The sequence below is a fragment of the Pelobates fuscus genome, chromosome 1 (genome assembly GCF_036172605.1).
Source record: "Pelobates fuscus isolate aPelFus1 chromosome 1, aPelFus1.pri, whole genome shotgun sequence".
In the NCBI taxonomy this organism is placed as follows: domain Eukaryota; kingdom Metazoa; phylum Chordata; class Amphibia; order Anura; family Pelobatidae; genus Pelobates; species Pelobates fuscus.
Window position 1 is genome coordinate 485,543,939 of NC_086317.1, and position 17,027 is coordinate 485,560,965.

A 17,027-nucleotide genomic window follows, 5' to 3' on the forward strand; every position below is an offset into this window, starting at 1 on the left:
TGGCTTAGGCAGCCCAGGCCCCATCTAGCCATTTGTTTGTTTATTTCCATATTTTTTTTGTCCCTCCATTGTTCACCCTCCCTCCGTGGTTCCTTGAAGCAGCCAGCATGGTCCAATCAAATGCTTCTCTTTGATTGGACGTCACTAGGAAAGCTGTGACATCGGACGGGGGCATGGAAAGTTTGCCTTATTTTACAGAGTTTTACAGGGGGTACCCAATAATTATTGAATGAAAGAGGGTTTGGCAAGGGGCACTCATGGCACCTATTAAACACGCAGTGCACACCCTCTAGCACCATAGCAGCAGCATTTGATCACATAATCACAATTGGGGAGAGCTATGACCAAAAAAGCCATCTCACCCACAAGCCCCCGCACAGAGCAGAATATTTGCATTTGTCTGAAGCAGCAGTGAGGGCATACTATAGAAGATGCACAGCAGTACAGCGTAGTCTACTATTTTTAGTAAACATTTTCAGCTATAGCTTACAGAGAAAACAGAAAATAGAATATATAAAGTCTCTCCCCCCCATCTGCACCCACGCCAGCGATCCTGTGAAGCTTCCCCGTGTACACATTAAATTGCTGAAAGCTGGACAATGGTGCGTACTCCAGTCACATGACATCATGAACATGTGCCAAATCAAATCAACCAGTTTCAACAATTCAAATGCTTGCGTGCAGTCCGGGAGCAGCATGTGCAGTCCGGGAGCAGCGTGTGCACAGGAGCAGGTATAGAACAAAGAAATAAATTATGGCAGATCCTCGCAAAGGAGACAAAGCTATAAATGGGTTAGACGGGATTGTAAAAGGAATAGGCACCTATTTTGCATTCAGTATTTGGCACGCGCGTACCTCACCTATCACTCACTGTTTTCCTCAATGCATTCTTGCGATGTGTCATCCAGGAATGGTGCTCTCTCCTTCAGAACAAGAAAACCCAAAAGAACAAATACAATAAGAACAGAGAATGAAAAGTAAGCAGTGAATTTAATAAATGAAGCATTGACCCCTAGAACATTGTGAATCAGGAAACGTTTGCTCCCTCTGAAGAGAACGCCGGCGCAAGCCTTGAGCCCTGTGACAGTTTGTAACAGCAGCCGAGTAGAAATTAACTCTGCAGTCCTGATTCTTATTCTACGGTGCTGTATGTGTTCCACTCCATCCTAGAAACACCATTAGAACGCTTACTGCTAAAATATAACAAAGCCAAGAACAGACCACAGAATAAGCAGGGTATGCCAAGACAGACAGAACACAGCCAACTGGCGGCCCTGGCAAGGACTGTTATATTATAGAGAGGAATAGTAAAACCCAGGTAAAGCAATACCAATACAAGCCAATCAGATGGACAGATAAAAATGCACTATGAACACTAGCAGACAGATTCAACCAACAGAGGGCAGCATTGTTTCAGTCTGGATACAAGGGGATCCATCACTAGATTAGGAATTACACCACTGAATAACCACCTATAACTTGCCCCTTGTTCATGAAATGCTCGTTTTTATTTTAAACCTATATTGAAAGATATCAAACAGCCCTGACAACCCGGCTATGTCCTGGCACACCCAGGGCGCACACCCAGGACGCACGCTGCACTGAAGGAGAGAAAACAAATTATCAGGAGAGAGGTATACTCTGCAGCTTTTCTGGATTTTGTTCTGCTGCGTTTTTCACACTATTTATCAATTTTGCAATTCTTTAGTCATTTCTCTTTTCCGTTAAGTTTTGTGTAGTGCATTCAATCTATTAATATTCACACCTTTTTTGCATAATTTTTTTGTATTCTCTTGTACAACGATTATCCCGGCATAAATGAAAATAATTAAATTCAGACCGTGTTATATAAAGAATATAAAGAATAATTTTATTAAGATGTAATATTAAATAACGGTGTCTGTATGAGATGTTGGGGAAGATCATCTCTAACATTATATATTTCGTTATCAAGAAGTTACTAACATTCACAGGTTTAGTTGACCTGATTGTGGAACGCCAGTTGCAGAAGGTGCATGTGCGGAGCTGTATGTAATTGGTTAGATTGATGGGGGAGTTTGTATAAACAGCTGAAGACTGTTGTATTGAAAAAAAAACAAACAAACAACTCTATTTAAAGGAACATATTAGTCAAGAGAACAACTACAAATTAATGTACCGTATACAGCTTAGTGTACCGCATAGAGCTTAAAGGGACACTATAGTCACCTGAACAACTTCAGCTTAATGAGGTTGTTCAGGTGAGAAGTATGGCTCCCTGCAGCCTCTCTCATGTAAACACTGTATTTTATGAGAAAATACAGTGTTTACATTGAAAGCTAGGAACACCTCCAGTTGCAGTCACTCAGAGTGAACCAGAGGGACTTTGGAGTTGATGGAGGCATAATATGCCTCCATCCACTAAGATCTGCTGTCAGCAGAGCACAGGGCAGCACTGTGCACAGCATCCTGTGATTCAGTATCTCCTCCCTCTGCATGCAGACACTGAACTTTCCTCATAGAGATTCATTGATTCAATTCATCTCTATGAGGAGATGCGGATTGGCCAGGGCTGTGTTTGAATTGTGCTGGCTCTGCCCCTGATCTGCCTCCTTGTCAGTCTCAGCCAATCCTATGGGGAAGCACTGTGATTGGATCAGGCTACCACATGTCAGCAGACTGCTTGTTTTACAGCATGCAGATTTACAGCTTCTGGCTTGAATACAGTAAGAGTTTTACTATATTTATGGCAGCATGAGGGGCCCAGGGGGGCTAGATGGTGGTGTTAACACTATAGGGTCAGGAATACATGTAGTTGCACTGGTGACTATAGTGTCCCTTTAACCCCTTAAGGACCAAACTTCTGGAATAATAGGGGATCATGACATGTCACACATGTCATGTGTCCTTAAGGGGTTAATGTAGTTGTTCTGCTGAGTATAGTCAGTCCCTGGAATCATTTTAATGTGAACACTGCTTTTTTAAGAGAAAAGGCAGTGTTTACATTAAAGTCTAGAAACACCTTTAAACCTTTACTGACCACTCCTCAAACGGCCACTAGAGGCGCTTCCTGGGGCAGGACGTTTAGTACGTCCACGCTCTGTATGGAGACATTGAACTTTCCCCATAGAGATGAACTGATTCAAAGCATCTCTATAGGAAGATGCTGATTAACATTGGCCCCACCCCACCTCCTTGGCTTCCGTGACTGGCTGAGTTAATCAATTCTCATGATCTCAGCCAAGGAGGTGGATTGGGTGCGGGGCCAGACGCAAGAAGTAGTGTCACGTTTGTGATCCTGACACTTTAAGAAAGAATCTGATAGTGGGACTTGGCTCTGTTGAATATAAAAGGCGAGATAAAGATGGACACTAGATTTACCAACCTCTCATTAATCTTGTTCTGGTTTTCCGCCCTCACAGCTTTCAGCATGTTCAGCTGCTCCAGCACCGTCTGGGCTTCTAACTCCTCTTTTTGCAGAGTTTCCTCCACAACCTGCCTGCGACACAGCAAGAGGTCGTATTCTTGCTTGAGTTCGGCATTGGCTTCTACTTTCACATTAACGTTCTCTTCCAGAGTGTCTCGCTCAGCGCAACACAATGCCGTGCGTTCCCAAAGAGCTTTCACTCTGCAAAAGGAAGAATAGAGACAATCCATCTGTTAGATCTCAGGGGCGAGAGAATCAAACACACCAGCAGATCCCCAGTACAGCTGTGTGCACCCATAGGAACTTTCCTCTCCAAACATGTGGCCTTCGTATAATGTAGTGATCTCGTCCTGGATGACATCCTGCTACTTTGATTAATAACTGTAAAGAGGAGCTGCAATTGATTCTGCCCAATTTTCATCATATAACTCTCATGGAGTAGATAATGCTGGAATCTCACCACAATACCTTGGAGCCACTTTTGACTTTGCTCTGTCCTCCTAACCTAACCTCACATTCAATAATCCACTAAATCCTGTCCTTTTCAAATATCAGCTCCAAGACATGTCCATTCTTCACAGGAGAAATAAACGCTACCCCACCCTCTAGTAATATCATGTGTGGATACTACAGCTCTATTTTATCTGGTGCTACCCAACCAATGCCCTCTTCTAGGCTCACTCACATTGTCATACATCATCTGATTCCCTACTGGATCTTTATCATCTCCAGAATAAAATTAAAAGCCCTAAACTTGAACCCTGTATATCTCAGCTCATGTTTCCAAATACTCACCTACCCACCCTCTTCGTTTGGCCAGACATGAACATTTCTTCTGCTCTCATTACTTCCTACTCCTCCCATCTCCAAATCTTCTCCTCTGCTGCCCCCACCCATGGGAATTCCTCACCTCCCGCTATCAGACTGTCCGTATGATTACTGTACTAGCAAGTCTCTTATCTAATACCCTCTGTAGCCATCACGTCCTGTGGTGTATCGCCCATAACAGTCAGACCTTTATTTTATCCTTCATTGACCACTCTAAAACACGACTCAAAATTTCAAGTCCTTGCCTACTAACCAGGCCTAAATAGTTACTCACCACTGCAAACCATGGCTCACTAGCCAGGAGTGAATTATTCTACACTTGCTATAGTGTGGTTTGATGAAAATCCTAAACCGATTTCTAGTGACAGCGTCGCTTTCAAGCTGTGTTACATCAATGGGGCGATTCTGCACCTTTCACCAACAGGGCCAGCAGGAAACACAGGGGGATTTTCAAAGCAGGAAGTGGCCGTCACAATGCAGAAGCAGATTGTGCAAGGGAAAGCTCGTAAATGGAGGTAATTTTATTACACAGAATAAGTAAATGGATTGAATCAGTTTCATATCAAGTTGGACATAAGGTAAGAAATTAGATTGTTTACCTAGAGTTTTGCTCTGAAAGTTTCTTGTCCTGCTCTTCCACTTGGTGCTTAAGACTGCAAGCATCGCAGGCCAGCTGTAAATACAAACGGAGGATAATCAAACACAGGAGAGCTACTAAATAAAATAAACCCACTCCAAAAGACCGTTTTAAAGGTTTACTATATGAATCGCAAGACATTCTTTAACATTCGCACTGTACGAAGAGCCAGGATATAAAATGGATCTGCAAAATGGCGAACACATTCCACTCATATCCATTAAATGCCCATAGATTTCACTGTGCTCTGTGCAGGGCGTCCATCAGTGACTGACAGCCAAAGGTCATGCTGGAAAGGTTTGAAGAAGCTTCCACATGGCAAGACCACACACTGCATTACATAGAGCTTTGTGCAGCACTGACCCAGGAAGCACCTCTAGTGACTGTCTGAGTGACAGGGACTCTACACCAGAACAACTACATTAAGCTATAATTGTTCTGGTGACTAAAGTGTCCCTTTAATTTCTTTATGTTCTAAACAACTCAAGAGGTGGCTTTGTTCTCACAAAGCAGCAATACTAAACACCAGGAGATCAAAAAAAGTGAAAACTAGGGAACGAGTGTCATTTCTAGTAGAGTGTATGTATGTTTAGTATTGCTCATTCTAGCTCCTACAACCACTAGCACCCCCTTGTAGGAGTCCCACCCCATTTAACAGCCAAGTTCCACAGACTATGTTCCTACCTTGCCATTGAAAGTTTTAATGTCTTCCACTTCTCTTTGTTGTGTGGCTGCATCTTCTAAAAGATTAGAACCCGAGGTGCTTGCCCTCAATCTGTAAAAAATAATAATAAAAAATATATATATATATATGTGTGTGTTTCCAGCAACAAAAGCTCCTCAGTAGACACTTCTGTAAAACAATATTGATTTTGAGAAAAGACGGGACCAATATCCTAGCTATTAAAGACGGAATAACACTGGATTAACTATTATGGGTTTATACATACAGAGACTGCATTCAGGCCCCCTAGATAATGTATACAATTAACACATAAGGGTGGGAGAACAGACATGCTTTTTAGGTGTGGAAAGGTATGAGATAAACGTTACATCCATAATGGAAAACTCAAAGTGTTGCTTTAAAGCGAGGTTAGGAGTCTTAAAAACTTGTAATTAAATTAGGATTTTGAACTTTTAGTTGCTTATAACAAAATATATAATTCATTCATCTTCAGGACATGCATACACCATGCAGCATGCACACACCTTCCAAGCGGATCTAAAAACACATGCACCAAAGCAGGTTAGACATTCTGGCAGGTTTACCAGGAGGACGCTCTTGGTCTGATGACCCATTACGGAACCTCCAGATCAAATTATTCTTCTCTGGGCACTTCGAGCCTAGCCCCTCTCCCATATAGGCAGCCCCAATTGTAAGTTAGTTTGTTCCACTCTATGACCACCCCCCTCCCCCTTTTTTCCGTGTTGATTCACTCACACAATATATGGGTGTATGCATGAACAAACCTCGGTCAGAGTAACCAATTGACACGGCCGGCCAGTACACCCAATTCTATTAGAAAATGCCCGGGATTTTACGGATTACATTAAGACATAATATGTTTTGATTTTTCCAAATTAAAATGACGAGAAGCTGGTTATGTTTCGGTTTACTCCTGTTTCAGAAGGAAGGCAAGCGGCAGCATTAGCAGGTGGAGAGCAGCTGTGCTGCAGTATATGAGGAACTGGTTTATTTGTTGGTCTACATAACGTGCTTACATAACAGAACAGGATTCATATAAGCAGGGATGTGAAACAGCAGCCTCCACCGACAATACACACGTCTTAAAGCAGCACGGCCACTTGAGAGAGTTGGAAAGCGAATTAATGGGGAACCTAGTGTAGCTCATTGGCCAGAGACAAAATGTCTTATCAAGGATTAAGTAAAAAATAAAACTTCACAATTTAATTTAGCATCTGCCACTGGAGAGGACGCACATGTGGAAGAATACTGACAATAGTTCACTGCTGACATCACAGCGCACAATGATTACAGAAAAACAACAGAGTAAATTCTCATTACTTCTTGTCTGAGCAGTTATAAATTATGCTACGTGACTATTTTGTCATACAAGCAGATTATTTAACCATTAAAATAATAATATCTGATTGCAGTTTCTCTTTGAAGGGCTGCTACAAACATCATACCCAATACTGCTCGTGGTCATGATGCCAGCATTACCTTGGCCCAGTCCTCCAGTAATGGGGAAACTGATAAGCAACTGTTTGCTCCCTTACCTCGGTCCCGAGGCCCCTGGGTGGTCTGGTGCCAAGAATGTCACCGCCCTCAGCCAATGACTAACATTCTGTGCAGCAGAATTTAACATTAGGAGTTCCAGGCTGGACCAGGACACTCCAATGCTGCTGCTGGAGTTATAATTTTGGCTGCAGAGGGGTTAAACCCTGTATGAGCAGTGTTTCATAGCGAAGGGATTCACATGCAGACTCCACGCACCATAATCACTTCAAATGCAGCCCTTTAATAATCAAGTTTGCGGTTTACAAACATAATAAAACGATAAACACTCTGCCAATTTTGGTCTAGAGCAGCGGTTCCTAACCAGTTTTGGATCAATGTACACTTCGCTGTGGCTTATAAACGGCACTTTTACGTGAAGCCTTAATTGACAGATACCTAAATGGAGTTATTGGTATTAATTAACCGCCAGTTTGGAATCCCACTTTTAACGCGTATACTCATTAAACACATATTAAGGACCGCATTCAGCCTATTACAGCCTGGAGTCAATGAGTTAGTTAAAGAGGCTCTGTCACTTTGCAGGGATTGGTTTTAAATGAATTATTTTTAGCCTAATTTTACCCAATTCACCTTTTTAGTGTTGTGAACGAAAATATGGGGAGTATTCTTATGGGACAAACTGTAGACATCATGGACAGAAGAGAACAAAATGGCACAGTTTATGATGAGATTCGACACAAGGAAGAAAAGATTCATATAAAAGAAAGGATGAAGCATAAGGAAAGTAAAATCAAACGAGGGAAAAATAAAACCTATGATAAAATCAAACATGCAGCTGTAATCTCAAACCACACTGAAGGACGAAATTTAACCAATTTGAACCTGGCTGATAGCCATTGGTCTAAACAAGGCAAAAGAAAAAAAATCACCATTATCTAAAAACTTACCTTGCTGAAGTGTCAATTTCAGGGGAAGTTTTTAAAAATAAGAAAATAGAAGTCAGAACACAGTAAATCCAAGCAAAGATTACGACACATTGTATCAATAAATAGCGATACGGCTAAATATCACGTTAAGACGGCAGAGGTCGAGGCTCCTACAGCGAGGATTTCGGGATTTGTGTTTACACAGAACGGAACAATCACTTCTCCGGACAAACCACAAATAAAAACACTGAGAATATACTGCCCACCCCCATGTGTTAACTCCTAAACTACCGGGCCATTTCATAGAAGTGTGCTGAACCAGGACAATCCCTACATTTAATCAATAGTCTCTGTGCTTTTTCTGTGAGTTAGTCACATAACTCATGGATTGTTTTTATTTCACAAATAATGCATTTTTAGAAAATAATAAATATACCTTAGTATTCTATTCCTGCATTCTTTAATAAAAAAAAAAAATAGCACATTGAAAATGAGAAGATGAAATGTATTATTTTGTTAACATATAATACATACAATGTAGTAGGTGGATCACACTTCTGAATAAATCTGTCAGATATATAAAACACAGTATAGTGTAATATTGTCTGCACAATAGTAGAAGTAGAAATGGGAGTCAGGTACTCACAAGCCTAGAGCCAAATCTCAACATATGGCTCTCATGGATGGCGCTGTGGGACTTTTGCTTAAGATGTCCCTTTCCTGTTTCCAGATGACCTTATGGTTACTCCGGCTGGATATTAAAGGAACACTATAGTCACCTAAATTACTTTGGCTAAATAAAGCAGTTTTAGTGTATAGATCATTCCCCTGCAATTTCACTGCTCAATTCTCTGCCATTTAGGAGTTAAATCACTTTGTTTCTGTTTCTGCAGCCCTAGCCACACCTCCCCTGGCTAGGATTGACAGAGCCTGCATGAGAAAAAAACTGGTTTCACTTTCAAACAGATGTAATTTACCTTAAATAATTGTATCTCAAGCTCTAAATTGAACTTTAATCACATACAGGAGGCCCTTGCAGGGTCTAGCAAGCTATTAACATAGCAGGGGATAAGAAAATCTTAATTAAACAGAACTTGTAATAAAGAAAGCCTAAATAGGGCTCTCTTTACAGGAAGTGTTTATGGAAGGCTGTGCAAGTCACATGCAGGGAGGTGTGACTAGGGTTCATAAACTAAGGGATTTAACTCCTAAATGGCAGAGGATTGAGCAGTGAGGCTGCAGGGACATGTTCTATACACCAAAACTGCTTCATTAAGCTAAAGTTGTTCAGGTGACTATAGTGTCCCTTTAACATAAGTTTCCCGAACAAGGTGATGTCTTTAAGGAATAAGATTTTAAATATATATATATTTTGAAATAAATAAATATAAAAGAAGAATAGTAAATGGCTATATAAGCCTATGAAATAAGTCCTGCCAATATGTAATAGAAGTCCAATATGAGTCCAAAATATCCGAAACGCATTTCACCCCGTACCAGGGGCTTTTTCAATCGGTGTCTGGAATTCTTCTGTAGCTCGGCATCTTTTTAATCTCCCCATTCTTTCTACTTCCGGGTTCTGGCTATCGCACGTTTGGAACCCAATGTGCATTCCACAGCCGACGGCATATGTTCCACTTCCGGGTGGCGCAGTCTGTGTCGGCTGACGTCACTGGAACGCATGCCGAGCTAATCGTGCGTTCCATTGCGGAATTAGTGTGTCTTCACATGCAATTTCCTAATAATTTTCATAAGTTCACTTCATAAACATATTAGGTTTAATAGATTCTTGCTCAAACGCCAGATTATGTTTTTTTTCCTTCTTTATTAAGTGTTTCTTGTTTTTCCCATGTTTTATTCAATCCCTCTTCCTCTCAGGGCTTTATTTAAACATATAACTTTTTTTTTTTTTTTTTTTTTTTTTAAAGGCTATTTTAAATACCAATCCTTTTGGTGGGAAGAAAAACACCAAACTGAGATATTGAGTTTAAAGTGCTACTATGTGCAAAAAGTGCTGATAATTTATGAGGATAACAGAGTATTAAAATATTAAAAATTCAATAAAATATGTTTCTAACACAGAGGTATTATTAATCAACTTTTTTTGTAATATTTAAAAGAAATGGCAAATCTCAAAATCTGAGTTTAACCCATGGGGTATAAGGGTATTAAAATTATAAATACATTTCATTTTCTATTCCAATTTTTTTATTAAAATTCCCTCCTCTCCAATCTTTCTTTACACGTTTTAGTGGGCAAAAGAATAGATTATCGGCATTTTGGTTGTGGTGAGTTTTAAAATGATTGGATACACTATGTGTCTCTAGTCCTTTTTTAATATTGCGTACGTGTTCGGAGATTCTTATGTGTAAACATCTTATGTTCTAGCTATATAAAGCAGACCACAAGGACACTTTAACACATAGATTACTCCTTTTGAAAAACACGTTCGTTGTTCTCTAATAGTGAATTCCTTATTAATATGGTCTTTAATATTAGATTTCTTTTTTTGCTCTTAGTGATCCTGCACGCTAGACAGGTCCCACAACCAAAAAAGCCTTTATTTTGGTTCAAAAAGTGTTCTGTTTTGGCTGGGCCTTCACTACTCCGAACTAGGGTTTTTTTTAATATTAGCTGCCTCTCTATAGATTATGCGTGGTTGAGTTGGTAATATATTTTTCAAAACTGGATCTTCTTGTAAAATATACCAATATTTCTTAATGGCCCTATTTATTTTCTTATGGTTACCGTTAAAATTACAAATAAAAGGGATCTCTTTAGTATATGTCTGTTGTATGTTTTTTGGTTTATAAGTTAATAAATCTTTTCTTGATGCTTTTTTCACTTCTTCCATAGCCATACCTAATTCTGTTTCTTCATATCCCTTTTCTTTGAACTGTTACTTTATCCTCCCGGCTTGTGTCATATAGTCTTCGTCATTGGTACAATTTCGCCTTACCCTCAAAAATTGTCCTTTGGGTGCGTTATTTAGCCATGGTCTGTGGTGACAGCTGGATTTCTCAATGTACCCATTTACATCCACCGTTTTAAAAAAAATTCTTCGTTTTGATTTGTCCATTCTGTATGAAGATGTGGAGGTCTAAAAATTGAATTTCCTTCTGACTTTGAGAAGTTGTCCGAATAATCCCCCAATCGTTATCATTTAAAAAGTGTTTAAACATCTCTAAAAGATCTGAAGTGCCATCCCAAATTAAAAAAAATTTGTCTATGTATCGGCGATAGGACACCAAATTCGACACCCAGGGGTGGATGGAGTAAATAAAATGTTCCTCCCAATACGTCATGAATAGATTTGCGTAGCTGCGTGCGAATTTGGTGCCCATCGCCATACCTCTAATCTGTAGATAAAAAGTATCGTGGTACCAGAAGAAATTATGAGTTAAAATAAGGTGAATACCCTCTAAAATTAACTCAATTTGTTCATCTCTAAAATCAGCTTTGACTAAAAAAATGTTTCGCCGCTCTTATCCCTATCTCATGCGGGATAATACTGTACAAGGATGTGACATCACTTGTAACTAAGTGATAGTTCTTTCCGTTGAGTAGAATCTAAAACTTGTAAAATATGAATTGTATCCTTAAGATGTGACAGCGTTTTTGCGACTATAGGTTGTAATAGCATGTCAATATACTCTGAAATTCTAGAGGATATGGAATCAATTCCTGTTATGATTGGACGTCCTGGTGGGTTGAGTGGGTTTTTATGTATTTTGGGTAAATAATAAAAAAACAAACAAAAAAAAAAAAAAAACTATCTTTGGATGTGCTATCTGTAAATATTTACCTTCTTTTTCTGTAAGAATTTGCATTTCTAGTCCCTTTTTAATAAATTACAAATTGGTATGTGAGCGCTCCAAAAATCAAATATAATAGAATACTGACCACTGAAGTACTGTACCTCAATTCATACAGCAAATAAAAATAAAATAAAATAAAACCTAGTAATAAACCAGGGTTAATATAAATAAATGAGTAGGTAGCATTAATAATCTTGCCATGTGTCAAAAGTATAAAACATATTTATTCAACATAGACACAATATAAAAGCAACACATTTTATACCACAAAAATACATATATATCGGCAACATAAAAGTCCAGAGCGAATGTCAAGAAAACAGAAGTATAGGCACAGTGTGGGGCCCCCTAAACACTGGCACATAGGCTACTGGCAAGGACTGTGCACATATAAAAAATATATATATATGGGGTATAGAAAAAAAATGTACCTGTGGCTTATTATATGTTGGTCAAACTACTAGATCTCTGAAAGCGAGGTTTAGAGAGCACAGGCTAGCCATCCACAATCAAGATTGGACATCTCCGGTGGCTAGGCACTTCCAAATGGCCCATGAGAGCAATTTATCGCAAGTAGTAGTGATGGGTATTGAACACATCCCAGAGAAAATCAGTAACAGGAGCTCGGCCCTGATTGTTGCTGAAACTAAGTGGATTTTTCGGCTTAATACTCTCAACCCTTATGGGTTAAACGAAGAAGTAGAATGTACTGTTTAAAATCTGCTAATATTCCAAATTGGTTACATTGGGAGTTAGAATGTACGTTTTGGAGTTTGACAAAATTTCCCAATTTGTTAGATTCAGAATCCACATATGACGTTTATGTTGCTTATACATTGTTGTACACCTATATGACCCCGGTATGAAGTATGGAGGGGGATTCTCTCCCGAAATTGATTCGTAGATATTTTCAATGCCCCCAATCTCAGAGGTTAGGTTTAAAATATATATTGATTTGGTCCTTTGTTTAGTATCAGGAAATATCGATCTACCTCTGACTACATTGAATATGTCTGCTTTCCAAGAGTTTTTAAGGTGATCTATACCTGAATCCTTACCTTCAGAATATTTGGAAATTTCTTGGGTTACCTTTTTATTCATATATTAGGAGATATATACCAACAGATTGATCCTATTATTTTTTGTAGCAATTATATTTTTACATCTCAGGGGTTATACTTGTTTCCTAAAATAAGGGGGTGAAGGTAGCCCCTATCTGCATGAATGTGAGCATTTGTGCATTTCTATAATTCTGATATATTTTTATATATACATTTTTGATTATTGTTGCATATACCATGTTTTTCATATTTTGATTACATATCAGTATTTTGATTTTTTATTGCTTTAATTCAATTGTTTTATTTAATTTGTTTTAATTGATTAATTGTGACCACTTTAGGAGAGGGTATATATACCCATGTTTGTGAAAGTTGGACGTTGTCTTGATAAAGTCCTCCAGCAAGGACGAAACGCGTAGACGGTCATTCACCTATTCCTCTGTGCTGTACCTCTGTTACGGACCTTCATTTGCGGTCCGGCCGTGACTTGTGGTAGCTGTCGTGATCGGATCTCTCACCTATTCACATCTCGTGTTGAGGGGTTGGCGTGCTCCCTTTACCTCGCTCGGAGGTCGGGTCGCTCTGGCTGATCCCCAGAGTATCTATTGATTTTGTGTACTCTGGGTTTTCACCATTGCTGCCCCCTTAGCCCAGACCCGATAGCCTGGTTGGTTGATGAGCTCCCCCCGATAGGGATAGTGCAGGAGCTGGGGGATCATTCTACCTTTTTCCGATTCATTTTTTCTATACCCCATATATATATATATTTTTTATATGTGCACAGTCCTTGCCAGTAGCCTATGTGCCAGTGTTTAGGGGGCCCCACACTGTGCCTATACTTCTGTTTTCTTGACATTCGCTCTGGACTTTTATGTTGCCGATATATATGTATTTTTGTGGTATAAAATTTGTTGCTTTTATATTGTGTCTATGTTGAATAAATATGTTTTATATTTTTGACACATGGCAAGATTATTAATGCTACCTACTCATTTATTTATATTAACCCTGGTTTATTACTAGGCTTTATTTTATTTTATTTTTATTTGCTGTATAAATTGAGGTACAGTACTTCAGTGGTCAGTATTCTATTATATTTGATTTTTGGAGCGCTCACATACCAATTTGTATTTTTAAGTAGTATTAAGTCGCTCTCCTGTATGTGATGCAGCCCGACACTTGATTAATATAAAATATTTCTTTGTCTGTTACCTTATATCAGTTGTGGTATTGATTACCTTTTTAATAAATTCTCCAAAAAGTTATTTTACCTTGTTTGTGGGGTTGGAGTTGAGTTTCTGATAGGTCATATTATCTGAGAGAATTCTTTCAGATTCTTCCATATATTTAGATTTTGATAATACTATTTCCCCCCCCCCCCCCTATCGGCTGGCTTAATAACCAGATCTTTGTTCTTCTGTAAGTTTTTCTAAATAGTGTTTTCTTTTATAGACATATTTTGTTGGAATTTATTCAATTTTTAAATTTTATTTATTTCCCCCATCACCATGGTCTCAAATGTTTTCATTCCATCAGAGATCATGTGTCTGGGGGAAAAAAAGTATTTGTCTTTCAATTGTGTTTGTACATATAATGAATTCTGTTCCCTATCTATAGGCTCAATTGTTGAACAATTTTTGTCATAAAAAAACTTTAGACACATTTCTCATGAATTTATTCATATCAATAAAAAATTCAAATTTGTCTATTTCAGCTGTAGGAGCAAACTTGAGGCCTTTTTGTAGAACCTTTGTTTCTTCATTAGTCAATGGGCAGTCGGTCAGGTTAAAGATTCCATTAGGATCTATAACCTTCCCTTCTTCTCTTTGTTTCCCCTTTCTTCCTCTTCCGTTTCTTGCTCTCTGGACCTCTGGCGTTTGCCTGGGGATTCCCATGATGTGGGTTTCTCTTGCCATTTGAGCCTTCCTGTTGCGGGTTCCTTCCGAAAAACCGGTGAACTTGCTTGATGCCTTTCTTTATGTATTTGTTCCAGATTTGTTGTTCTTTCTCTATTTCTATCTCGGGACTTAGTATCTCTTCTAGATTCCTCCTGTCTTATCGAGAGGTCCCTTCCTCTTGTAACTTCCGATCTAATGGTCTTACGGATATTCATTTCATATCCTCTTGGAGTAATATCTCTTCTTTTGGCTTGTTCTGGCGAAGGATATCTCCTTTCTACATATCTGTGGGTATTCCTCATTTTCTGAGGAGGTTCTTTCCGTATTTTCCATAGACTTTCTTTCACGACATCTCTATAACTTTAATTTGTCACCAAAGGCATCAACTTCAACATACTACCATCCAAATAGATTTTAGAGGGATTACTGGCAGGTGATCTTCTATAATGTCTGTTCTCTCCCTGGTTTATACAGCAAACCCAGCTGTAATTAACCGGGGACACTGTAGTTCTAGGAATACAGTTTTTGTTCTCCCAACGCTAGTTTTCCTTTAGATTTAAAATTCATTTTGATTTCCCTCTTTAGTAAATAATCCTGTTAATGTTCTTGAAATGCTAATCTGGGTTTATACCATACTGACCTGTGAACCTGGCCTGCAGGGAATACCAGTGGATCAGTCGGAAGGGTTTCTGTCAATTCCTTGAGTAAACTGGATTTCTCCAAAAGTTTGTTATCTGGGGGATAAGAAGAATAGTCAAAATTAAAACAAGCAGAGAAAGGGGGCATGGGGGGGCGGAAAGGAGGAATGGGGGGGAGGGGGGGGGAGAAAGGGGAATAAAAAGTTGATGCTAAAATGTATAAATAACTGAATAAAATAAAATCAATAGAAGTATGCACATGAGACATTGGGGAATATTGACTTATTTTTACTTATTAAAGCAGCTATACATGTCAATGATTAATAGATTGAGGTTCATACGAAATATTTTTTTAGCCACATAAGTACAAACACATTTAGACAGCCTTAAAGCAACTCTGTCATTCACAGTGATCTAATCTTAATGCAAAACATATGCGGACTGTGTACTATCCAAAGATACTATAAGTATGGACTGCTTTGTCCGATTAGCATACTTAAAGATCTCAATAGACCTCACATGCACGAGAGTACCACACTAACAGCGCCAGGAGCCAAACGAGGTCTGCAGGGGGAAGAAAATGGGGGCGGCCGCGAGGGACCACTTCAGGTAAGTAAACCTACCTTTCACTGCACCCCACAGCCACTGTATACTTACTGGAAATGTCACCTTTGGGGGTCTTTGCTAAATATGAAAAGAAACCACAAAGTGACAGATCGGCTTTAAAATACACATTACTGTGAGTTTTATTGTGGTGGAGCTCTGTGATTCACTCACACACACAGTACATTACAGTGAGGTTTATTGTGGTGGAGCTCTGTGATTCACTCATACACACAGTACATTACTGTGAGTTTTATTGTAGTTATAGATATAGGGGAACCATCACGTCTTTATGTTCTATGTAGCTATCCAAACCCCCTGGGTGAAGTGAAGAAAGCACTGTATTCAACTTGCAGCCCTCGCTGACTGTCTCGCCAACTTGGCTGAAACCAATCTTTATGATCTCAGCCAATCCAATGCAAACCCATGGTGAAGAATTGGGGCTCTGGCGCATGCACGGCTGCCAGTAAGACAATAAGACTGATTCTAGAGATGTGTTATCCCTGCAATACAGCACCGTGTTACATTGCAGGGTTAAAATTAAAGGACCATTGCACCCAAAACCTTAAATCCCCCCGTATGATTACTCTTTTAAAATGCATATTAAAGATTTAGCAATTGACATCACCATTTAGTTTAGTCCTGGCGCACATTGAGTTAGGAAAACAGTCTCTGTTAGTCCCTATACCGACCCGGACGGCGGCCACGAGCAGGGCTTATAACATCGACTGACAGGGAATAAAGATGGAGGCGCCCAGTTACAGAATAACAAGGTGACTCCACATTTATATGAAATTTGCAGACTTAATAAGCAATAAATATGTATTTATGAAGTAAACACAGCTAAAAATCCTGGAAGTGAGAATTCGATATAATAAATATATAATGAATTGATAGATCATGTAACGGATACCATCTATGCTTTGTTAAATTGTGTATCGACCAGTCCATTGTTCTGTCTGTAAGAAATGATAAACAGACGTAATGCCGAGATATCGGACAAGCTCCG

At 39.2% G+C, this 17,027-nt stretch overlaps 1 protein-coding gene across 4 annotated transcripts in view; it reads right to left on the minus strand.

Annotated features, from left to right (window-relative positions):
• ATG16L2 (autophagy related 16 like 2) overlaps positions 1 to 17,027 on the minus strand; it is a 46,203-nt gene that overhangs the window by 17,864 nt on the left and 11,312 nt on the right. For 2 of the 4 annotated variants that reach the window (XM_063432626.1, XM_063432607.1), the window contains exons 2-6: positions 15,418 to 15,511; positions 5,556 to 5,646; positions 4,834 to 4,907; positions 3,365 to 3,607; positions 861 to 923 (exon numbers count right to left, since the gene is read on the minus strand). In XM_063432626.1, coding sequence (XP_063288696.1) covers positions 861 to 923; positions 3,365 to 3,607; positions 4,834 to 4,907; positions 5,556 to 5,646; positions 15,418 to 15,511 — 565 coding nt within the window. The remainder of the gene's footprint in view (positions 1 to 860; positions 924 to 3,364; positions 3,608 to 4,833; positions 4,908 to 5,555; positions 5,647 to 15,417; positions 15,512 to 17,027) is intronic. The other 2 variants (XM_063432634.1, XM_063432617.1) reach the window with 1 other exon arrangement.